Source organism: Octopus sinensis, linkage group LG5, assembly GCF_006345805.1.
Source record: "Octopus sinensis linkage group LG5, ASM634580v1, whole genome shotgun sequence".
Lineage (NCBI taxonomy): Eukaryota > Metazoa > Mollusca > Cephalopoda > Octopoda > Octopodidae > Octopus > Octopus sinensis.
In genome coordinates, this window is record NC_043001.1 from 16,303,439 (window position 1) to 16,329,587 (window position 26,149).

The 26,149-nt window shown below is 39.7% G+C and overlaps 1 protein-coding gene across 2 annotated transcripts in view; it reads right to left on the reverse strand.

Moving 5' to 3' along the window:
* LOC115211836 (beta-galactosidase-1-like protein 2) overlaps positions 1-26,149 on the reverse strand; it is a 103,867-nt gene that overhangs the window by 65,379 nt on the left and 12,339 nt on the right. For both annotated transcript variants that reach the window (XR_004999330.1, XM_029780554.2), the window contains exon 2: positions 10,181-10,369. Coding sequence is in view for 1 of the 2 variants with exons in the window: in XM_029780554.2 (XP_029636414.1) it covers positions 10,181-10,369 (189 nt within the window). In the remaining variant the exon portion in view is untranslated. The remainder of the gene's footprint in view (positions 1-10,180; positions 10,370-26,149) is intronic.

Below are 26,149 nucleotides of genomic sequence, written 5' to 3' on the forward strand. Positions count from 1 at the left end.
AGCTTGCTAACCAACCACATGGTTCCGGGTTCAGTTCCACTGCGTGGCATCTTGGGCAAGTGTCTTCTGCTATAGCCTCGGACCGACCAAAGCCTTGTGAGTGGATTTGGTAGACGGAAACTGAAAAAAGCCTGTCGTATATATATATATATGCGTGTGTGTGTTTGTGTGTCTGTGTTTCTCCCCCTAGTGTTGCTTGACAACCGATGCTGGTGTGTTTATGTCCCCGTCACTTAGCGGTTCGGCAAAAGAGACCGACAGAATAAGTACTGGGCTTACAAAGAATAAGTACCGGGGTCGAGTTGCTCGATTAAAGGCGGTGCTCCAGCATGGCCGCAGTCAAAATGACTGAAACAAGTAAAAGAGTAAAAGAGAGTAAAGAGAATAATGTGTATATGCATTTATATCTATGCATACTCTTTTACTTGTTTCAGTCATGTGACTATGGCCATGCTGGAGCACCGCCTTTAGTCGAGCAAATAGACCCCACGACTTATTCTTTGTAAGCCCAGTACTTATTCTATCGGTCTCTTTTGCCGAACCGCTAAGTAACGGGGACGTAAACACACCACCGTCGGTTGTTAAACGATGTTGGGGGGGGGGACAAACACACACACACACACACACACATATATATACATATACATAGATACGACGGGCTTCTTTCAGTTTCCATCTACCAAATCCACTCACAAGGCTTTGGTCGACCCGAGGCTATAGTAGAAGACACTTGCCATGCAGTGGGACTGAACCCGGAACCATGTGGTTCGTAAGCTGGCTACTTACCACACAGCCACTATGCATGTATGTATGTTTTTACACACACACACATATATATAATACAAGTAAGAAAATGGCAACTAAATTGTTTTTCCATTTTCTTATTTGTATCATAAATTAATGGTAAAATATTTCTTTACGTTCACCTGTTTAATACAATAAGTAAGTTAATTGCATTGCAATTAAAAACATTTATGTATTAAGAATTTGGCTACTATACCAACAGTATATTGGATAAATATTATCCCTTAGTGGGTTGGATCCATAACCCCTAACTTACTTGGTGTTATAAAATTAAATATATATATACATATATATACATGCATATATATATATGCATGACCTCAGGGCGTTGGGCCTCACAGAGGCAATGATGAAGGACTGAGATCTCTGGAGATATGCTGTGACTGCAAAGACCCGAGCTGCTTCCTGCACCAGTTCTGCATAGCCCCTGCCCATTCAAAGTACCTTGGATTTCAGAACATCCCGCTGTGCTTGAGGAGACCTATTGAGTCAAGTACATGAACATCGAAATAAATATCAATGGAAATAGTAGTTGTGATACCTGTGCCGGTGGCACATAAAAAGCACCATCCGAATGTGGCTGATGCCAGCGCCGCCTTGACTGGCTTCTGTGCCGGTGGCACGTTAAAAGCACCAACCGATCGTGGCTGCTGCCAGACTCCCCTGGCACCTGTGCCGGTGGCACGTAAAAGGCACCCACTACACTCTCGGAGTGGTTGGCGTTGGGAAGGGCATCCAGCTGTAGAAACACTACCAGATCAGACTGGAGCCTGGTGCAGCCTCCTGGCTTCCCAGACCCTGGTCGAACTGTCCAACACGTGCTAGCGCGGAAAACGGACGTTAAATGATGATGATATATATATAAATATATATATATATATAAATATATATATATATATAATATATATATATATATATATATATAAATATATATATATAATATATATATATATATATATAAATATATATAATATATATATATATATTATTTATATAAGCTTTATCAGCTCATTCAGGTTACCTCTCTTAGATACAATAGGAGATCACCGAGAGAGGGCAACACTGAATAAACGGGGTGTTTTCACACCTTTTTTACCATAAGAGAGATTTTTTTTTCTCCACAATAACTGCAGTGTATTTGCCTTTAGCATTTGAAATATGTGACAAACATATCTAAACTAACCTAAATTGTAAATATACGTAAACACTGCTTAGCACAATTACTCCTATACATACATATATATATAGGCGTAGGAGTGGCTGTGTGGTAAGCAGCTTGCTTACCAACCACAAGGTTCCGGGTTCAGTCCCACTGCGTGGCACCTTGGGCAAGTGTCTTCTACTATAGCATCAGGCCGACCAAAGCCTTGTGAGTGGATTTGGTAGATGGAAACTGAAAGAAGCCCATCGTATATATGTATATATATATATCTATGTGTGTGTATACGTTTGTGTGTCTGTATTTGTCCTCGTAACTTAGCTGTTCGGCAAAAGAGACCGATAGAATAAGTACTAGGCTTACAAAGAATAAGTCCTGGGGTCTATATGCTCCACTAAAGGTGGTGCTCCAGAATGGCCACAGTCAAATGACTGAAACAAATAAAGGAGTAAAAGAGTGTGTGTGTGTATATATATATATACACACGAGGGACGTTCAATAAGTGATGCCCCTGACCCACTTGCAGTTGTTTCATCTAGCTGAAATTTTGCATGTGCAATTATTTATATCTATAGAGTAAGTGGCAAATTACAGCTCTGAACTAATTGTGGTTTCTGATTTACAGGTGTTTGAACTGAGTCAAGTGTGAAATGGAGCCTGTTGAGTGTCGAGCAGTGATGCGGTTTTTGTATTTGAAAGGACGCACATCACGGGAGACTTTTGATGAAATGAAAGTAACTTATGGTGACGATGCCCCATCATATGACCTTGTAAAATGCTGGCATCGTGAATTCAAACATGATTGGAACTCTGTGAAAACAGCTCCCAGATCTGGTCGCCCCGCTTCTGCCATTGATGAGGCATCTGTCCGTCAAGTTGAGGCTGCCATTTTGGAAGATCGACGCATAACTATTCGCCAAATAGCCCATGAGGTCAAGATTAGTACCGGGTCTGTGGAAACTATCATTCATGACCATTTGCATATGCAAAAGGTGTCTGCCAGATGGATTCCCAGGTTGCTCACACCTTTCCAGAAGCAAGAACGCGTCGAGTGCTCGAGGATGAATTTGGAGATGTGCCAAGAAGATGAGTCAAAATGTTTCAAAAGACTGATTACACAGGATGAAACCTGGGTCCATCACTATGATCCAGAGACCAAAGCCCAGTCAATGCAGTGGAAGCACCGTGACTCACCTCCTCCAAAGAAGGCAAGGGTGCAGCCCTCCGCTGGCAAGGTCATGCTCACAGTCTTCTGGGACCAGGACAGAGTAGTGATGACAGATTTCCTGGCAAAGGGTACCACAATTACAGGAGCCTATATGCTTCACTTTTGAGGAAATTAAGAGAAGCTATCAAAATCAAGAGGCGGGGCAAGATCAGCAAAGGCATCCTCCTCCTGCAGGACAACGCTCCGGTCCACAACTCGCGTGTCGCCAGATCAGAAGCACAGGCGTGTGGCTATGAACTCCTCCCCCATCCCCCCTACCCTCCTGACCTTGCACCCTCTGATTCTCACCTCTTCCCAGCCATGAAGTTGTTTTTGAAAAGAAAGCGTTTCCCAGATGATGCAACCTTGATTTCTGAAGTCACGTCGTGGTTGGAGGACCAAGCTGGGGTCTTCTACAAAAACAGTCTCCAGAGCTGCATCAAACGATGGGAGAAATGCGTAACTCTGGGTGGTTCCTATGTAGAAAAAGACTAATACCTGTGCCGAGTTTCGTTGCTCTACTGCTATGGGAAGTGGTTCAAGGGCATTACTTATTGAACGCCCCTCGTGTGTATATATATCAGCAGCAAAACTATTCAGAAGCAAATATTTATATAGATATTGATAGTGCTATTATTATTGAAGGCTATACAAATAGGTGATAACAAAGGCAACCTTAATATAGGTCGTTGCAAGCCTAAAACAGCATTATATAACTATAGAGTTGAAATTATATTTATCAGAAGGACACATTAGAGTGTCTACCTGCTAGAAATGAGAGTTAAAATCCTCATTTGGACTACCAAAGAATTTGTGGAAGATTTTTTTTTTTTTGATCCACTGTTGATTCTGTTATTTCAATGTTAATGTTTTCATGGTCCAAATGAGGAGTTTAACTCTCATTTCTAGCAGGTAGACACTTTAATGTCTCCTTATGATTAATATATGTATATATATATATATATATATATATTATATATATATATATATATATATATATATATATATATATATATATATATATTTTTTTTACTTGTTTCAGTCATTTGACTGCGGCCATGCTGGAGCACCGCCTTTAGTCGAGCAAATCGACCCCGGGACTTATTCTTTGTAAGCCCAGTACTTATTCTATCGGTCTCTTTTGCCGAACCGCTAAGTGAAAGGGACGTAAACACACCAGCATCGGTTGTCAAACAATGCTAGGGGGACAAACACAGACACACAAACATATACATACACACTTATATATATATACATATATACGACGGCCTTTTTTCAGTTTCCGTCTACCAAATCCACTCACAAGGCATTGGTCGGCCCGGGGCTATAGTAGAAGACACTTGCCCAAGATGCCATGCAGTGGGACTGAACCCGGAACCATGTGGTTGGTTAGCAAGCTACTTACCACACAGCCACTCCTGTGCCTATCTATCTATTTATTGGTTTATTTACCTCTTTCTTTCTTTCTCTCTCTCTCCCTCTGTAAATATATATATATATATATATATATATATATATATATATTATCATCATCGTTATCATCATCATCATTATAATTTAACATCTGGCATGGATTGGATGATTTGACTGGAGCTGACAAGGCTGGGAACCATACCAGGCTCCATTTGTCTGTTCTGGCATGGTGTCCACAGCTGGATACCCTTCCAAATGCCAACTACTTTACATAGTGTACTGGGTGCTTTTTATGAAGCACCATCACCAGTGTTTTTTACGTGTCAGCATCACTGACAAGGTCAACCTTACAACATAAAAAAAGGCAAAATATATACGGAGTGGCCCAAAAGTATGTATACAGTTATCACCTGGGCACTTTACATTTCTTTTAAAACATTTTATTATATCTAAATTTCTATCTAACAATTAATTAAATTAACATAGAATAATGGTTTCATGTGGAGGCACGTGGCTTAGTGGTTAGGGTGTCAGCATCATGATCGTAAGATTGTGGTTTCGATTCCTGGACCGGGAGACGCATTGTGTTCTTGAGCAAAACACTTCGTTTCACGTTGCTCCAGTCCACTCAGCTGGCAAAAATGAGTAACTCTGTGATGGGCTGGCGTCCCGTTCAGCTGGGGAACACATATAACATAGAAACCAGGAAACCGGGCCTATGAGCCTGGCTAGGCTTTAACCCTTTCGTTACTGAAATTATTTTGAGATGCTCAGTGTTTCTTCCAATTATGTTAAATATAACAAAGAATTAAGTAAAATAACATCGTTATCATTAAGCTAGAGTTAGGGACATAAATTGTGACTAAGGTTTGGTGGAAGGTTTTAATTCAGAACTTTTGAAAACCAGACATTTGTACTAAAGAGCCAGAGCCGGTTTCAGCCGGGTTGGTAACGAAAGGGTTAAAGGGGTGCATTTATTTATTTTTTTTAATGGTTTCATAATTTTTATAATTAAGATTTAAACTGTTAATGTATGAATGTGAAAGGGACAGTTGAATAACTGTAAACCTACTTTTGGGCCACCCTGTATAATCATTCCTTGTCTGTTTTCCATCCTGGTATGAGTAGGATGGTTTCACAAGATCCAGCGAGGAAGAGCACTGTGTCAGGTTGCAGTGTCTACTTTGGCATAGTTTTTACAGTTGGATGACCCTTCTAATGCCAACCACTTTACAGAGTGTGGTGGATGTCTTTTTGTTGCACAGGCACTAGTGAGGTTACCAAGTAACCCATAAAACAAGAACCCTTAACAGAAAAGAGGCAGGGGTGCAGTATTGGAGATGGCTTTGAGCTAGATGTAAAAAAAAAGGCTAAAGTATGATAGAGGGAGAGAAACCGGCATCCTGCTGCAGAGGGGATATATGGTTACCCGAGCAGAAAAAGAAGAATGGTGGAGGTGAGGTGTCAAGGTGTAACCTGAGGTATAAGGAGGTGAATAAATAGAGAATATGAATTGAGAATCAATGATGGCTGAGTGGGTAGGTTCAAGAGTGTGAAAGGAGAACGACAGATAGTAGAGATGAGGACAGAGGTGAATGAAGTGAATGGTAAACATGGGTGGAGGCATGGTAAGTGTGGGAGAAGGTGAAGGAAAATAGGGGTGGATCAGCATAGGAGGTAATACATACATCTTGTGCACTTATAGATCACACAGGGTGTGCTGTGTGGCATTTCTACCCACCCCTTTCCAAGAAACTATAAGAGGCCATTTCTTTGATGCTACCAAAATCCTCTTCTTTTCTAGAAATTAAAACCTTTGTGTTTGCTAAGTTGAACCTGAGGCCTCTCAATTTTAAATTTTGTTTCCATGCTTGAATCTTTTTCTCTAGACCTTCCAGAGTCTTTGCTATAAGCACTAAATCATCAGCATACAGGAATTCCCATGGGATGGAAGCACTCTGTCGGTTACAACGACGAGGGTTCCGGTTGATCCGAATCAACGGAACAGCCTTCTCATGAAATTAACGTGTAAGTGGTTGAGCACTCCACAGACACGTGTACCCTTAACATAGTTCTCGGGGATATTCAGCGTGACACAGAGTGACAAGGCCGGCCCTTTGAAATACAGGTACAACAGAAACAGGAAGTAAGAGTGAGAGAAAGTTGTGGTGAAAGAGTACAGCAGGGATCACCACCACCCCCTGCCGGAGCCTCGTGGAGCTTTAGGTGTTTTCGCTCAATAAACACTCACAACGCCCGCTCTGGGAATCAAAACCGCGATCCTATGACCGCGAGTCCGCTGCCCTAACCATTGAGCCATTGCGCCTCCACTCAGGAATTCCCATAGGCAGTCAGTCTCAAACTCCTCTGTTACGATAAACAGGAGAGGGTTAAGAACAGAGCCCCAGTGGACACCAACTTGCACTTCATGCTCTTTACTGAACTCAATTTCCACTTCTCCCTTTTCTTTAGCATGTCCTTAACCCTTTCGTTACTGTATTTATTTTGAGATGCTCTGTGTTTCTTTGAATTAATTTTAAATATAACAAAGAATTTAGTAAAATATTTTAGTTATCATTAAGCTAGTGTTAGGAACATAAATTGTGACTAGGGTTTGGTGGAAGATTTTAATTCAAAACTTATGAAAACAAGACATTTGTACACAGAGCCAGAGTCGGTTTCAGCTGGGTTGGTAACGAAAGGGATAAGGGACATTTTGACTAGATAATTATCTACCTTAATAGCAGGCCCCTCAGGTAAACATCAGGTAGACCCTTTTCTTTCCATACATTTTTCAAATTCAACAACCTCTCATGGTGAGAAATATACACTTTCATCTGGGAAGAAAACCTCTATAGTACTAGTTTCACAAAAAAAAAAAAGCACCCAGTTCACATTGTAAAGTGTTTGATGATAAGAAGGGCATCCCTTAACCCTTTCGTTACCAACCCGGCAGAAACCGGCTCTGGCTCTGAGTACAAATGTCTTGTTTTCATAAGTTTTGAATTAAAATCTTCCACCAAATCCTAGTCATAATACTAGCTTAATGATAACTAAGTTATTTTACTAAAATCTTTGTTATATTTAAACTTGATTCAAAGAAACACAGAGCATCTCACCAGAAATATGGTCACAAAAGGGTTAAAATATATAATAGAGAAATGATTGTTAACCCTTTCGTTACCAACCCGGCTGAAACCGCCTCTGGTTCTGTAGTACAAATGTTTTGTTTTCATAAGTTTTGAATTAAAATCTTCCACCAAACCCTAGTCACAATTTATGTTCCTAACATTAGCTTAATGATAACTAAAATATTTTACTAAATTCTTTGTTATATTTAAAATTAATTGAAAGAAACACAGAGCATCTCAAAATATATACAGTAACGAAAGGGTTGAGGAAATGCTAAAGAAAAGGGAGGAGTGGAAATGAGTTCAGTAAAGAGTAAGAAGTGCAAGTTGGTGTCCACTGGGGCTCTGTTCTTAACCCTGTCCTGTTTATCAGGGCATCTAGCCTATCAAACAAAGCCAAATTCCTCAACTCAATGCCACACACACACACATGTGTGCGTAACATAACAGACAAAGGAAAACACAGAGTGTTGGTTGACTAATTGCTAGTTCCCAGCGGACCAGTTAATTACTATTTTATCAGTCTGTTTGAAAAATGCACTGAAAGACTGGTGTACCAAATGATTGACAAATCTTTACTAGTAATTTTTACTCAAGGTCAATCAATGGAAATCAGTACAAAGTTTGTTTCTCCCTTTCTCTCTCTCTCTCGCTTGCTTCCTGTTTCTTCATTTACCTTTCTGCATGAGGAAATCTTATTTACCTGTCATTGTAATGAGATTAGTCCAAAAGAGAGACTTAACACCTCTCACTTTCATATTCTGGCATTATAAAAGAATGCTATCATCATCATCATCGTTTAACGTCCGCGCTTTTCATGCTAGCATGGGTTGGACGATTTTGACTGAGGGCTGGCGAACCAGGTGGCTGCACCAGGCTCCAATCTTGATCTGGCAGAGTTTCTACAGCTGGATGCCCTTCCTAACGCCATCCACTCTGAGAGTGTAGTGGGTGCTTTTTATATGCCAGTCAGGCGGTACTGGCAACGACCTCGCTTGAATCTTTTTACACATGCCACCGGCACAGGTGCCAGTAAGGCGATGCTGATAACGATCACACTCGAATGGTGCCCTTTTACGTGCCACCGACACAGAAGCTGCTCTGGCAATGATCACGCTCAGATGGTGCTCTTGGCACCCTACTTGCATGGGGTTCAAGTGCCAGTAAGGCAACGCTGATAACGATCGCACTCGAATGGTGCCTTTTACCTGCCACTGGCACGGAAGCTGGTTAGCCACTCTGTCAAGGATCACATTCGTATGGTGCTCTTTGCAACCCGCTAGCACGGATGCCAGTCATTAAAAAAAAGCAGTTTGTTGTTTGTTTTTTGTTCTTTCTTTTTTTTTTATTGAACGAAGCCCTTAACTGCAACTGAAGACACACAGATATTGCTGCAAGGAATACAGCACTACACACTGTGCTCTACCACTACACCACCAACATGGCCCCTGACCAATCAACATGCCCTCTCTAAGACATACCTACACCAATCAACTTACCCTCATTAATGCACTGCCCCACTACATGATGTGTCCTCATTAACATACTTTACCACCACATAAGGGGTCACTGAAAAGTTCCTGGCTTTGGGTAAAAGAAAATACAGGAGGATCAATTAATTATGATTTTATTCAGCATATTCCCCTCTTGGATTCACACACCTATTGCAGCCATCTTCAGTTTTTCAAAGTACTCAGAAGGATAGGTCCCTAACCAGGCCTTTTGCAATCCCCTTAACCCTTTCGTTACTGTATTTATTTTGAGATGTTCTGTGTTTCTCTTAATTATTTTAGATATAACAAAGAATTTAGTAAAATAACTTCGTTATCATTAAGCTGGTGTTAGGAACATAAATTGTGACTAAGGTTTGGTGGAAGATTTTAATTCAAAACTTATGAAAACAAGACATTTGTACTACAGGGCCAGAGGCGGTTTCAGCCAGGTTAGTAACGAAAAGGTTAAAGCCACAAACTTTTTGGCATCACCTCCTGTGTATGTGTATATTATATCAACCCCAGTGCGTAACTGGTACTTATTTAATCGACCCCGAAATGATTAAAGGCAAAGTTGACCTTGGCAGAAGTTAAACTCAAAACGTAGCAGCAGATGAAATACCTGTTTCTTTACTACCCACAAGGGGCTAAACACAGAGAAGACAAACAAGGACAGACAAACGGATTAAGTCAATTATATCGACCCCAGTGTGTAACTGGTACTTATTTAATCGACCCCAAAAGGATGAAAGGCAAAGTTGACCTCAGCAGAATTTGAACTCAGAACGCAGCGGCAGACGAAATACCACTAAACATTTCACCCAGCGCGCTAACGTTTCTGCCAGCTCGCCGCCTTATTCTACAACCAAGCTACAACCAGATACCTTACCCCAGTGCCACACATCATCACAAAACATACCCACACATACACCATACGGGATAACTTCAGTAAAATATGTGATAATGAACTCACGTAACTACTGTATTCAGGCCACATGCTTTTAGTTTCTTCAAAACAGGCATCCAATATTGTGGAACAATCCTGAAGTAATGGACTGATCCAGCTAAAATGCGGATCTTCTTTCCTTTCAAATAGAACTGCTGCTTTTCAAAAGTCAAAGATTGAGCCGGTGGAGCAGATAATGCTTCTCCTTGGATTTTTCTGCAAAATGAAAATAGAGAGAAACATTATAGAGTATTATCAAAATAAACTTTTTTCTTTTTGTTATAGAAGCAGTAAATATTTTGTTAACCCCTAAAAAGAGAACTGGGCTTGATCCATTGCTCCAATATTTCTGTGTTAGAAAATAAATAAAAAAAAAACAACACAAGAATCAATGTCTTCAAGAATATATATAGATATATTCTTGTGTATAAGGAAAAATGTTTTACTTTGTAAAATGTTTAATTTAGTCAAATTTATTTGCCTCAAGTTATATCATGCTGATGATTTTAAATAAGAATGAAATGGTGCCATATGTGACCAGATATTTTAAGATTTTTTCATCGTTTAACGTCCGTTTCCCGCGCTAGCACAGGTTGGACGGTTCGACCGGGGTCTGGGAAGCCAGGGGCTGCACCAGGCTCCAGTCTGATCTGGCAGTGTTTCTACAGCTTGATGCCCTTCCTAACGCCAACCACTCCGTGAGTGTAGTGGATGCTTTTTACATGCCACCAGCACAGGTGCCAGAGGAGGCTGGCAGCGGCCATGATCGGTTGGTGCTTTTAACGTGCCACCGGCATGGAAGCTAGCCGAGGCGGCGCTGGCATCGGCCACGTTCGGATGGTGTTTTTTTTATGTGCCACCAGCACAGAAGCCAGTCGAGGCGGCGCTGGCATCAGCCACGTTCGGATGGTGCTTTTTATGTGCCACCGGCACAGAAGCCAGTCGAGGCGGCGCTGGCAACGGCCACATTTGGATGGTGCTTTTTATGTGCCACTGGCACAGGTATAACAACTACTATTTCCATTGATATTTGTTTTGATGTTCATGTACTTGACTCAACAGGTCTCCTCAAGCACAGTGGGATGTTCTGGGATCCAAGGTACTTTGAATGGGCAGGGGCTATGTGGGACTGGTGCAGGAAGCAGCCCGAGTCTTTGCAGTCACAGCACATCTCCAGAGATCTCGGTCCTTCGCCATTGCCTCAGTGAGGCCCAACGCTCTGAGGTCATGCTTGACTACCTCATCCCATATCTTCCTGGGTCTACCTCTCCCCTTGATTCCAATTAAATATGTATATTCTGTACATCTAATTCATTGCTCTTTGACTTAAAATTCAGCTTCTAATCCTAATGTGATTAAGCTAGAAACAATTAACTCTCTTACAATAATTACTAGTTTCATCAGGATACACCATTGTTTGTAAGATGTTGTTTTACATAATTTTAAACACATATGGCCATTTTATTCAGCTTTGTCTTCTTCAGGTTAAAAGCATCATTAAGTTTCATTTCTAAAAAGTTAACATCATAGCACCTTGCTATCTTCACTACAACTCTGATAATAATATTTGTTACTATAATCTGAAAACTATATCGGAAGGAAGGAATTCCAACCATGCTACATGGTTTGCTACCTCAACAGCTCCTTTAGAGGAACCATGTCCAGTTTCGACTCCTACTCTTCTACCGTTTTTGATGTGGTGACCCCCCCCCACCTCCACTCTTTGGAGAACCACCAGAACTACCATCCAAAGAAAGACACCAACCAAACACTGTCTGAATAAGGAAAAGTATATATGAAATGAATTAAGTTGAACTGGCTTCAGCTCATGAACTGTGACCATGCTGGGGCAACACCATTTCATTTTACAGCATACACATTTTGTACTTTGCAAAAAATTTTTTTCTTAGAACTTGACATTCGATGCTTGAGAGAATCTGACACTCTCTCTTTTACTCGTTTCAGTCATTTGACTGCGGCCATGCTGGAGCACTGCCTTTAGTCGAGCAAATCGACCCCGGGACTTATTCTTTGTAAGCCCAGTACTTATTCTATCGGTCTCTTTTGCCGAACGGCTAAGTGACGGGGACGTAAACACACCAACATCGGTTGTCAAGCAATGCTAGGGGGACAAACACAGACACACAAACACATACACACACATACATATATATATATATACATATATACAACAGGCTTCTTTCAGTTTCCGTCTACCAAATCCACTCACAAGGCATTGGTCAGCCCGAGGCTATAGCAGAAGACACTTGCCCAAGATGCCACGCAGTGGGACTGAACCCGGAACCATGTGGTTGGTTAGCAAGCTACTTACCACACAGCCACTCCTGCTGCTTTCTCTTGCACTTCTTACTGTGAATCTAAATTCATTTGAGACCCTTGAGAGTAAGAGATCTAATCCTGCTTTTTTTATGACCCTTACATCCACCTGATATGAGTATGCACTCCATTTTGTGCTATCTCATGTACACATGTGCATATATGTGTGGAAATATCTATAGGTGTGTATATAAATGTATATATGTGTGTGCAGGTATGTAAGTACGTATATTTATATAAAAATATAGGGATGTACACACTTTTATGCGTGTATTTGTGAATACATATGCATGTGTACACGTGTGTGTGTATATATATATACATATGCGGGTGGCACGTAAAAAGCACCCACTACACTCACGGAGTGGTTGGCGTTAGGAAGGGCATCCAGCTGTAGAAACATTGCCAGATCTGACTGGGCCTGATGCAGCCTTCTGGCTTCACAGACCCCAGTTGAACCGTCCAACCCATGCTAGCATGGAAAACGGACGCTAAATGATGATGATGATGATGATGATGATATATATATATATATATATATATATATATATGTATGTATGTAGATATGTCTGTATATATATGTGTGTGAGAGTATGTATATATATATGTGTGTGTGTACATATGGATATTTTTGCATATGTATACACATGGAGACACGTGTATATGTGCGTAGATAGATGCAGGTGGGTGTGTGTATTTGTATGTGTGGATGTATGTATCCATGCATGTGTAGATGTGTGGATGTGTGAGTGTGACTAAATAAGGGCACATCATACCAACTGTGAAAAATGAATAAAATGACCTCAAATTAACAGATTCCCAAAGGTCATCCTTTGACAGGAGCTCACAACCTTGTTTTGATGACTACCATTTTCAACTATTTTTTGCCTTCTAACTGTCCACCTTCTAACTGTTCCTTTCCTTCGCTTTTTTTCCCTTTTTCCCTTTTCTTCTTTTTCACACATGCTGTTGGGTTTACTTTTTGTATTCTTTTCTTTTTTCTTTTACTTGTTTCAGTCATTTGACCGCGGCCATGCTGGAGCACCACCTTTAGTCGAGCAAATAGACCCCGGGACTTATTCTTTGTAAGCCCAGTACTTATTCTATCGGTCTCTTTTTGCCAAACCGCTAAGTGAAGGGGACGTAAACACACCAACATCGGTTGCCAAGCAATGCTAGGGAGACAAACACAGACACAGAAACATACACACATACATATATATATATACGACAGGCTTCTTTCAGTTTCCGTCTACCAAATCCACTCACAAGGCATTGGTCGGCCCGAGACTATAGTAGAAGACACTTGCCCAAGATGCCACGCAGTGGGACTGAACCCGGAACCATGTGGTTGGTTAGCAAGCTACTTACCACACAGCCACTCCTGCACCTTTTATTATGTTTTTATTTCATTTTTGTATTATGTTTTATTTTTTATTTTATTTTTTTTCTATCTTTTATTTTCTGTTTTTACACTTGTATGAAAAAATATCTAAACCAAAGAATTTCAGTTTGAAAACACCTATGGAAAAGCTCAAAACTCATTAGAGTAACTGTAAACATTATCATTAAAATAAAAATTATTACCCAAAAGTTATCTCTACTCATTTTTTCAAATATATAATACTGTACCAAGAACCTTTTTTTATTATTCTAATATATATATATATATATATATAAAATGAATAAAAGAATGGAGTCGAACGAAGATTTTAACACAATTCCTTTACTTTCAACACATGTTTCGAAGACTGCATATTCTTAATTACACACACTCATACACACACATAAGCAATAAAACTAATTAACCAGAGCAAACACCCCCGCATCCACATACATACAGCATGCATACTGTCCCCTTCTTATTTTCATAAATTCCTCTTCCAAACAATTTTGACGTCATTGCTTTTAACGGATTTTTAAAAACACTCATTATCACTGTGAACATTATGTAGCAAGCCATAGAAAAGTTTTTGTCCGTCTTGAGGCTGTTTGATTTTCCTTGTCTTTCCTGATGAGAAGACGGCATAATGCACACTTTATTCCTTCGGAATTAAGAATATGCAGTCTTCGAAACATGTGTTGAAAGTAAAGGAATTGTGTTAAAATCTTCGTTCGACTCCATTCTTTTATTCATTTTAAATATTACACAAATTACCACACATGAACACAGGGTTTCTACCCTTGGCATGTAGCTTCAACCGTGTTTTCTGACGTGAATTTGCTACCCAGGTATCGATTAACCGAATTATCAATACTAGGATAATTCATTCACCTACCTATATATATATATATATGTATGTATATCCTGGTCACGGCAGCCTCCCTATAATTTTACTACACTCTTGGAGTGGTTGGCGTTAGGAAGAGCATCCAGCTGTAGAAACACTGCCAGATCAGACTGGAGCCTGGTGCAGCCTTCTGGCTTCCCAGATCCCCGGTCGAACCGTCCAACCCATGCTAGCATGGAGAACGGACGTTAAATGATGATGATGATGATCTATATGTAGGGAGAATTCACAAAAAAACAAAAGACAAAGACAAGAGGTGTAGACAACAAACAGATGTATTCGTATAATGCTTGGGAAATGAAAAAGTCTTTAATGTTTCGAGCCTACGCTCTTCCTCAGACAGGAACACAGGCCAGTCAGGCAGTTCTGGCAACAACCACGCTGAAAAGGTGTTTTTTACGTGCTACCTGCATAGGAGCCAGTCCGGCAGCACTAGCAATGACCACGCTCGAATATTGTTTTTCACCTGCCACTGGCACATGTGCCGGTAAGGCGACGCTGGCAATGATCACATTTGAATGGGGCTTTTTATGTGCCACCAGCATAGGAGCCAATCCGTGGCCCTGGCAACGATCATGCTCAGATGTGCCTTTAATGTTCCACTGGCACGAGTGCCAATCAGGTGGCACTGTCATCGGCCACGTAAGTGATTTTGATTTTGATAATAAATATATATATACCCACTACACACATTTTTTTCTCTCCTCGTTTTTTGTGTCCCTTTCTGTAGAAGAGCATAGGCTCGAAACGTAAAAGACTTTTTCTGTTCCTGAGCATTATACTAATACATCTGTTTGTTTTGTACACTACCTGTACACTACCACAACTACAATTTCCATTTGATATTTATTTTGATGTTGATGTACTTGACTCTGCAGGTCTAATTTTTTGTGTGCAGGGGTTTGTTGAGATATGTAATTTATTTTAAGGGTTACGCAAGGGTAAAAAAGTTGAGAAACACTGATATTCTATATCTGAAAAAATAGATGGAATGACCACTGCTGGAATGCTTTCATCAAGAGTTGACCTGAGGTAAAGTCCCCCACCACCACCTGCTCCACCAACAACCCTCTTGTATTCCACCCCACCCATGTATTTTCTTAAAGAAGCCAACCTACAAATGTTTATATTGACTATCAAGCACATCAGTCTCTTTAAAAGGTCATGATTAACTAAAAGAAAGACAGAAAGGTCATCAGAGATTACTGAAGGAAGAATACAACAGACAGACATGCTGGTATGTGAGGAATTCGGAGAGAGCAGAGGATGAAGAGAAGGGGGTCCGAGGAAAAGATAGAAAAAAGGGAGGAAGAGGGAGAGAGACAGACAGGGTGTGAGACAAAGAGAAACAAATGAAAGAAAGAAAAAGAAAGACAGAGAGAAAGAAGGGTGTTGGGTAATATTTAATCTTGTTACAAGATTAAGTTAAAACATTTTCTCCTAAATTTGACATAAAATATCCTAATAGCCAATAAGGGAGTGCCTGTGTGTCTGTATGCACAGCTAATCCCCTTCCAATCACACCCTACCTACCTACCGGCTTAGAAATAAAAGGACGTGTTAGATAATGTAGTACTGTCTTCTTTGTATTGGGTCATTCCATAAATAATGCAGCCTTTTCAATTGCATGAACAAAAAAAGTCAGAGGGGGACGGGATAAACTACCTGTATCAACTTGCTATAAAAGCAGGTAGTAATTTTACCTTCTCCTTATTCTTAGTGCAAGTTTTGAAGAGTGCAGTTCGATTTTAATAGTTACTAGCAGTATTGCCCGGCGTTGCTCGGGTTTGTTTCGACCCTTTACAATTGGAATTTTTGAAAAGTAAAAATTTTGCATTATGTAGCTTGTTATTCTCTTTGAGTGAACATTTTTCTGGTTGAAATACACTGAAAAATGGCGACACAGCAGTCAAAAAATCGTAAAAAAATAGGGATTTTCATAGAAAAAAAGCACCTTTTTGATGTAGATAATTTTTGGTGTTAATATGGTCCGATTTGAATTTTATCTTCTACGGAAGGAAGAGCAAGCCTTCTTCTATCATACTCTCAAATTTGGTCAACTTGTGATGCAGGGTTTCAGAGGAGATAGTGTTAGTTGAAGGCTACCAAACCTGCCATACACAGACAAATTCAGCTTTATATATATAGCTTTATTCAAAGCTATAATGGAAGTGACAAAGGAGCATATTCGGCATATTTTGCTTTATGAGTTCAAGAAAGGAAACAACGTAACGGAAAGTGCAAGGAATATTAATGCAGTATATGGGAATCGGACAATAAGCATAAGCCAGTGTCAATGGTGGTTCCAGAAATTCTGAACCAGAAACTACAGCCCAGAAGACGAGCCTCATCCTGGATTTCATGTTGATGTACTTGACTCTGCAGGTCTAATTTTTTTGTGTGCATGGGTTCCTTGAGATATGTAATTTATTTTAAGGGTTACGCAAGGGTAAAAAAGTTGAGAAACGCTGGTATTCTATATCTGAAAAAATAGATGGAGTGATCACTGCTGGAAAGTCTTTCATCAAGAGTTGACCTGAGGTAAAGCCACCAACAAGGATTTCCTGCAAAACCCTGGTGGAACAAAATCCCATCGTAACTGTTGAGGAACTAGCAGAGAAGCTTAGATTTGGTTGTTCAGCCATTTATCGATACCTGTGTGCCATCGGAAAAGTCAGCAAATTGGGTCAATGGCTTTCTCATAAACTTTCAAATCTAATCGCATGCAGAGTGCAAACGACTGTTCTTCTTTGCTGCCAATTCTCACGAATAAACCATTTTTGGACCAAATAGTGACTGGTGAGGAGAAACTGGTTCTCCATAAAAATTTTAGCACCAAAGACAGCGGGTATGGAAAGGAGATACATCGGCACCTCAGGCTAAAGAAGGTTTTCACCCACGTTAGGTGTTGTTATCTGTTTGCTGGGATATGAAAGGTTTAGTCCACTTTTAACCTTTAAACCCAAACCAAATGATAACTGGTACATATTGTATGGCTCTCTTTTGCCAAATCGCTAAGTTACTGGGATATAAACAAACCATCACCAATTGTCAAGAAGTGAGTGAGGGACAAAGACAAACACACACACATGCTTCCACACAGTTTCCATCTACCTAACCCAGGTATTAGTCAGACTGGAGCTGATCGGTGTAGAAGACACTTGCCCAAGTCTCTGCACTGTGGAACTGAACTCACAATCATGTGGTTGAAAAACAAGCTTATTAGCCGCACAACCATACAAGTTTATACTCATTAATTCCTAAATCTTTTCTGTAAAAATGTGAATGGTTTTTCCACCAGTACAAATAAATCAGATGAATTGAAAGAAAAAATTAAGAAATATTTTCCCAGAAGTTCTGTCTTATAGATTAAGTCTGTGCACCAAAACAAAGGCGGGGTTTCAAATAAAAGAAAATGCTATACTCTTTACTCTTTTACTTGTTTCAGTCATTTGACTGTGGCCGTGCTGGAGCACCGCCTTTAGTCGAGCAAATCGATCCCGGGACTTATTCTTTTGTAAGCCCAGTACTTATTCTATTGGTCTCTTTTGCCGAACCGCTAAGTAACGGGGACGTAAACACACCAGCATCGGTTGTCAAGCAAAGCTAGGGGGACAACACAGACACACAAACATATACACACACACACACACTTATATATACATATATACGACAGGCTTCTTTCAGTTTCCGTCTACCAAATCCACTCACAAGGCATTGGTCGGCCCGGGGCTATAGCAGAAGACACCTGCCCAAGGTGCCACGCAGTGGGACTGAACCTGGAACCATGTGGTTGGTTAGCAAGCTACTTACCACACAGCCACTCCTGCGCCTATACGGATATTTAAACTAAAAAAGCTGTACCATTCACAGAGTTAGAACAGAAAAACATTGAGTTAGAGAGACTGTGTACGTGAAGAAAACAAATAATAAAATCAGTGTGTTCTGATTTTTCCACTGGTTTAAATGAATGTCTTAAAACGAACCACTATCTGCTACTTACTCCGGAGGATATTTTGGCAAAATAAAAGAGTGGCAAGATATTTTCTAAATTGGATCTCTCTGACACATACCTACAAATTAGAGTAGATGATGAATGATCTAAATACCTAACAATTAACACACATCAAAGACTGTATAGATACTACAACAGGTTACCATGTGGCTTAAATGTTGCACCAGCAATTTTTCAACTGATTATGGATGCAATGCTAGCATATGGGGTCATCCCATAAATAATGCGGCCTTTTCAATTGCATGAACAAAAAAGTCAGAGGGGGACGGGATAAACTACCTGCATCAACTTGCTATAAAAGCAGGTAGTAATTTTACCTTTTCCTTATTCTTAGTGCAAGTTTTGAAGAGTGCAGTTCGATTTTAACAGTTACTAGCAGTATCGCCCGGCGTTGCTCAGGTTTGTTTCAACCCTTTACAATTGGAATTTCAATTGTATGAACAAAAATTCAGAGGGGGACGGGGATAAACTACCTGCATCAACTTGCTATAAAAGCAGGTAGTAATTTTACCTCGAAACAATCATGTGGTTGAAAAACAAGCTTCTTAGCCGCACAACCATATAAGTTTATACTCATTAATTCCTAAATCTTTCCTGTAAAAATGTGAATGGTTTTTTCCACCAGTACAAATAAATCAAATGAACTGAAAGAAAAAATTAAGAATCTACAATTCCATATCTGGATGATATACTTATTAAAAGCAAATCAACACGTAAAACACGTAAAATATGTATTCGAAAAATTAGGGATTACGGCTTTACTTTGAGTGAAGAAGTGTGAATTTTTGTAACTGAAATTCAGATATTTAGGACAAATCATTGATAGAAATTGACGTTGACCAGATCCGTCGAGGGCAGACGCAATTAAAAATATGCTCCCTCCAACAAATATAGCAACATTACAAGCATTTTTAGGACTGGCAAATTATTACTAAAATTATACTCCAAATATGCATAAGGTGAGGGTTCCGCTGAATAATATGCTGAAAAAAGATGTGAGATGGAATTGGTCGGTAAAATTGTCAAAAAGGCATTTGGCAAAATTTAAAAAACATTAATATCTAATTTGTTGATAGCATACTTCGATCCTGCAGTGAAGACTGTTGTAAATTCAGATGCCTCTGAGTACGGTATAGGAGTAGAAATGCTACATAAATATAAAGATAGTAACACGAAAGCGGTGGTTCATGATTCACATTCTCTGATAATATAAGGTTGTCCCAAAAGTTCGTAGAAAGTCTTGTAAAATAATGGTCTTTATTTTGAGGAATAATTTTTTTGTTTTTGTTAGTACTTGGCGAGTAAAAATTCAATTTTCGCAAGTGTTTACGAACTTTTGGGACAACCTAATAGCAGAGAAAAATTATAGTCAAATCGAAGGAGAAGCTCTAACGATTATTTTCACGGGTTTTTACATTGTAGAAGCTTTCATCTACAGACTGAACATCATCCGTTATCAATATTTGGGTCAAAGAAAGGAATCCCTACCCATACAGCTAATAGGCTACAATGCTGGAGTAAGGTATTATTAGGATTTCAAGATGGAGTATATACCATCCAAGAAATTAGGCCATGCTGATTGTCTATGAAGACTGATTTTAAAAAATGCTGAACGACTGGAAGACGCCGTGATTGCTGCTTTGCGAGTAGAATATGAAGTTTAAAATGTTTTGTGTAATGTTATACATGAACTGCCAGTTATTTTACAAGACATGTAATTAAAATCGGAAAACGATAAATTCCTTTTAAAAAATGAAAGAAATGCTGACGGCTAAATGAGATAAAAATATGTGCAACACAAATGCAGGCCATTTCTCAATATGTCAATGTGTTGATATATGCAGAAAGAGTCGTAGCGTCAGCCACAATACTGAAGCAATTGTTAAAGGAATTTCATATTGGTCAACCAGGGATTTCGAGAATGAAATCTTTAATGAGACCTTATTGGCCAACAATGGACCGTGACACTGAAGAAGCAGTGAAAGCATGCAGAGGGTGTCCCTTAGCTGCAAAAGTGCCTATCACAGACTAAATGGCAACCATGGCCAAAAACAGATGTTCCATGGGCCACACTGCATGTTCATCATATAGGTCCACTTAAGGGTTCATACTACCTAGGGCTGGACAGTTTGTATTCAGAATGGTTACAATAAGCTTTTTACAAGAACTTCTCACCAGGTATGGTATTCCTGATAACATTGTGTCTGATAATGGAGCTTAATCTACTTCACATGAGTTCATAAAATTTTGTAAAATGCTTGTTATCGAACATGTGACCACTCTGCCATATCATCCTCTCTTTTATATATAAAGATTTGTCAGTGGGACTGAACCTGGATCCATGTGGTTCGTAAGCAAGCTACATACCACACAGACATGCTTATGCCTATTGATAAAGAATTATAATTGTGAACCCTGAAGCCTCCACCTCACTTCAGCTGTATTTCACTCTCCGCACTCTGCCTTCTCCTCTTGAAGGTTTGGCACTGGAATAATTTGGACAATGCAGGCTTTGTATTTAATACAGTGAAGAAGAAGATGGAGGGGAAGGGAGAGAAGGAGGAGGAGAAGAAGAAGAAGAAGAAGAAGAAGAAGAAGAGGAGAAGAAGAAGAAGAAGGAGTAGAAGAAGAGGAAGAAGGAGAGGAAGAAGGAGTAGAAGAAGAAGGGGAGAAGGAGGAAGAGAAAAAGAAGAAGAAGAAGAAGAAGGAGGAGGAGAAGAAGAAGGAGTAGAAGAAGAAGAAGAAGGAGGAGAAGAAGAAGGAGTAGAAGAAGAAGAAGAAGAAGGGGAGAAGGAGGAAGAGAAGAAGAAGAAGAAGAAGGAGTAGAAGAAGAAGAGGAAGAAGGAGAAGAAGAAGAGTAGAAGAAGAAGGGGGAGAAGGAGGAAGAGAAAAAGAAGAAGAGAGAAGAAGAAGAAGAGAGGAAGAAGAAGAAGGAGTAGAAGAAGAAGAGAAGAAGGGGGAGAAGGAGGAAAAGAAGAAGAGGAGTAGAAGAAGAAAAGAAGAAGAAGGAGTAGAAGAGAGAGGAAGAAGGAGTAAGAAGAAGAGGAGAAGGAGTAGAAGAAGAAGAGGAAGAAGAGTAGAGAAGAAAAGAAGAAGAAGAAGGAGAGAAGAAGAAGAAGGAGGAAGAAGAAGAGGAGAAGAAGAAGGAAAGAAGAGGAAGAAGGAGTAGAAGAAGAAGAGGAAGAAGGAGGAAGAAGAAGAGGAGAAGGAGTAGAAGAAGAAGAAGAGGAAGAAGGAGGAAAAGAGAAGAGGAAGAAGGAGGAAAAGAAGAAGAGGAAGAAGGAGGAAAAGAAGAAGAGGAAGAAGAGGAAAAGAGAAGAGGAAGAAGGAGGAAAAGAAGAAGAGAAGAAGGAGGAGAAGAAGAAGGAGTAGAAGAAGGAGAAGAGAAGAAGAAGGAGAAGAGAAGAAGAAAAAGAAGAAGGAGAAAGAAGAAGGAGTAGAAGAAGAAGAAGAAAGAGGAAGAAGGAGGAGAAGAAGAAGGAGTAGAAGAAGAAGAAGAAGAAGGGGGAGAAGGAGGAAGAGAAGAAGAAGAAGAAGAAGGAGTAGAAGAAGAAGAGGAAGAAGGAGAGGAAGAAGGAGTAGAAGAAGAAGGGGGAGAAGGAGGAAGAGAAAAAGAAGAAGAAGAAGAAGAAGAAGAAGGAGGAGAAGAAGAAGGAGTAGAAGAAGAAGGGGGAGAAGGAGGAAGAGAAAAAGAAGAAGAAGGAGGAGAAGAAGAAGGAGTAGAAGAAGAAGAAGAAGAGGGGAGAAGGAGGAAGAGAAGAAGAAGAGAAGGAGTAGAGAAGAAAAAGAAGAAGAAGAAGGAGTAGAAGAAGAAGAGGAAGAAGGAGTAGAAGAAGAGGAAGAAGGAGTAGAGAAGAAAAGAAGAAGAAGAAGGAGTAGAGAAGAAAAAGAAGAAGAAGAAGGAGTAGAAGAAGAAGAGGAAGAAGGAGTAGAAGAAGAAGAGGAAGAAGGAGTAGAAGAAGAAGAGGAAGAAGGAGTAGAAGAAGAAGAGGAAGAAGGGGTAGAAGAAGAAGAGGAAGAAGGAGGAAAAGAAGAAGAGGAAGAAGGAGGAAAAGAAGAAGAGGAAGAAGGAGGAAAAGAAGAAGAGGAAGAAGGAGGAAAAGAAGAAGAGGAAGAAGGAGGAAAAGAAGAAGAGGAAGAAGGAGGAAAAGAAGAAGAGGAAGAAGGAGTAGAAGAAGAAGGAGTAGAAGAAGGAGAAGGAGGAGAAGAAGAAGGAGAAGGAGGAGAAGAAGGAGAAGAAGAAGAAGGAGAAGAAAAAGAAGAAGAAGAAGAAAAAGAAGAAGAAAAAGAAGAAGAAGAAGAAAAAGAAGGAGAAGAAAAAGAAGAAGAGAGAAAAAGAAGAAGAAGAAGAAGGAGTAGAAGAAGAAGAGGAAGAAGGAGTAGAAGAAGGGGGAGAAGGAGGAGGAGAAGAAGAAGAAAAAGGAGGAGAAGAAGAAGACTCTGAGCAGACAGAGAAGAGAAGAAAAAGGAGGAAAAGATGAAGGGGAAAAAAAAGAAGAGAAAAAAGAGAAGACGAAGTAGTAGTAGTATAGTAGTAGTAGCTTCTTCAACTTCAAAATCTCTCCAGCATATCCTGACACCACAGAACATTCTAGTAAGAGAAAAGATATGCAGTCTTTGTCAGAATTCACATTTCGTGGGAGTTGAAGAGCACCACACCCATGAAGAAGAATGAGGATAATGATGATGATGATGATGATGACAACAATGATGATGATAATGATGATGACAATGATGAGGATGATGATAACGATGATAATGATGACGATGATGATGGTGATGATGATGATGACAATGATGAGGATGATGATGACAATGATGAGGATGATTATAACGATGACAATGATGATGGTGATGATGATGATGCTGAGGATCATGACGACGACGATGATGATGATGACGACAACGCTGCTGCTAATGATGATGATGACAATGATGAGGATGATGATAACGATGATAATGATGACAATGATGATGGTGATGATGATGATGAGGATCAGGACGATGCTGATGATATTGATGATGATGATGGTGATGAAATTTGAGGAGGAGGGGCAGGCAGTCAATTATATTGACCCCAGGACGCAACTGGTATTTAATTTATCAACCCTGAAAGGAAGAAAGGCAAAGTCAACCTCGGCTGAATTTGAACTCAACATAAAGACAGTCGAAATACCACTAAGCATTTCACCTGGCATGCCAACGATTCTGCCAGCATGCCACCTTAGTAATAACAATAATAATAATAATAATAAATGCCCTGATGCAGTACCAGGCAGTGGCTCTCATGGCTTCTGATCTTAACTGATTGGAAGTGTTATCATGTACATTGTTTTGTCTTGGTATAAAAGATGAGCTACAGCAAATATTCTGCTCAATACCACAGATTTGCTTGTCAGTTGTTTGACCTTAACCAGTTGAGCATGTCCCTTAGTGGCTGACGATATGTGCATCTCTGATCACGAGCAGAAGCAGTGGAAGAGCATCATAGCCATGTGTTGACTTCTTTGGGGTTTGAATAATTTACTTCTGGAAACATGGGTGTTTCGTTCAACATCCTTAAACAACCTTTACTCAGGGACCTTTTGAGCGGGATAGGCTACTCGACCTGAAGAAAATTCTAACTGGGCCCCACCTGCAAGGTCATGCACTGTTTATCTTGATATGGGATCACCATGTCGTGCACATATGGTTGTGATGCATGTGCCTGGTGTACTCCTATCAGATTGGTAGTCATATATTGGGCTTTGTATATTTTACCCCAGTGTCGCTTTGATGGCATGCACTGCTGTCTCACTCAATAATAATAATAATAATGATGATGATACCAACGCCAACAACAACAACAACAATAATAATCACTTAAAAACCTTAAGGTGTATAATTAACCATTAAGAATACATCTACCATTTTTGCTTAACCTAGTTTTCATGTGACTTACATACAACTAGTACTTGCCAACTTTATGTAACTGTCACCACAGAACTTGTCTTCTCACGTGCAAAAAAAATCATGTAGGACAGCAGACAAAAGGTAACTCATAACAGCTGCAGGCTGTGGACTCAAATCATTTTCTTTCATACGGAAAGAGAATAGAATGACCCTGATTCCTGACCTCATTTGTACATCTCAGCAGCAGTAAAGAAAATAACAGAAAATAAGAGTTAAACACAATTTAGAAATGTGAATGAAAACATTCAGAATTAAATTGTAATAAATCATACCTTAATGGGGGTGAGATAATAGAGGCCCGTCGTGTATATATATATAGCAAGGAAAAATTGTAAAAAAGGCAGAATGTTAAATTGAAAGAAAATTTTAATGAAAATGGGTGTATGGAAAAGTTTTTGAAAAATTGATAAAATATATAAATATATATTAATTCAAATATAATATATAATTCAATATATTTTATCAATTTTTCAAAAACTTTTCCATACACCCATTTTCATTAAAATTTTCTTTCAATTTAACATTCTGCCTTTTTTACAATTTTTCCTTGCTATATATATATATATATATATATATATCATCATCATCATCGTTTAACGTCCGCTTTCCATGCTAGCATGGGTTGGACGGTTCAACAGGGGTCTGGGAGGCCCGAAGGCTGCACCAGGCCAGTTAGATCTGGCAGTGTTTCTACAGCTGGATGCCCTTCCTAACGTCAACCACTTCGTGAGTGTAGTGGGTGCTTTTTACGTGCCACCGGCACGGAGGCCAGTCAATGCGGCGCTGGCTACGGCCACGTTTGGATGGTTCTGTTATGTGCCACCGGCACTGGTATCACAACTAAAAATTCCATTGATGTTGATCGAATACGATTTTGATTTTCACTTGCCTCAACAGGTCTTGACAAGTAGAGTTATGTTTCCCAAGAAGGAAGGTATGCACAGGTGGACTGACTACGTCCCGGGTAGAGGCCACGGGTTATGGCCTCACTTGTCCTGCCGGGTCTTCTCACGCTCAGCATATCTCTAAAGGTCTCGGTCTCTGGTCATTTCCTTGGTGAGACCTAAAGAGCGAAGGTCGTGCTTCACCACCTCGTCCCAGGTTTTCGTGGGTCTACCACTTCCACAGGTTCCCTCAATATATATATATCAATAATAACAAAGCGTAAAATTAATTAATTAACTAGTAATCAATAATTTCACCGGATTGTTTTTGAGTACTTTGTTTTTTCCAGGAGTCTCTTTTTAAAGTAGAGGAAATAGCTAAACTTCGGTATGTGGTAAAGCAAATCTTTTGCTGAACCCTAATTATAAAATATATATATATATATATATATACATATATATAATAATAATAATAATAATAATAATGATATAATAATAATAATAAATGCCCTGATGC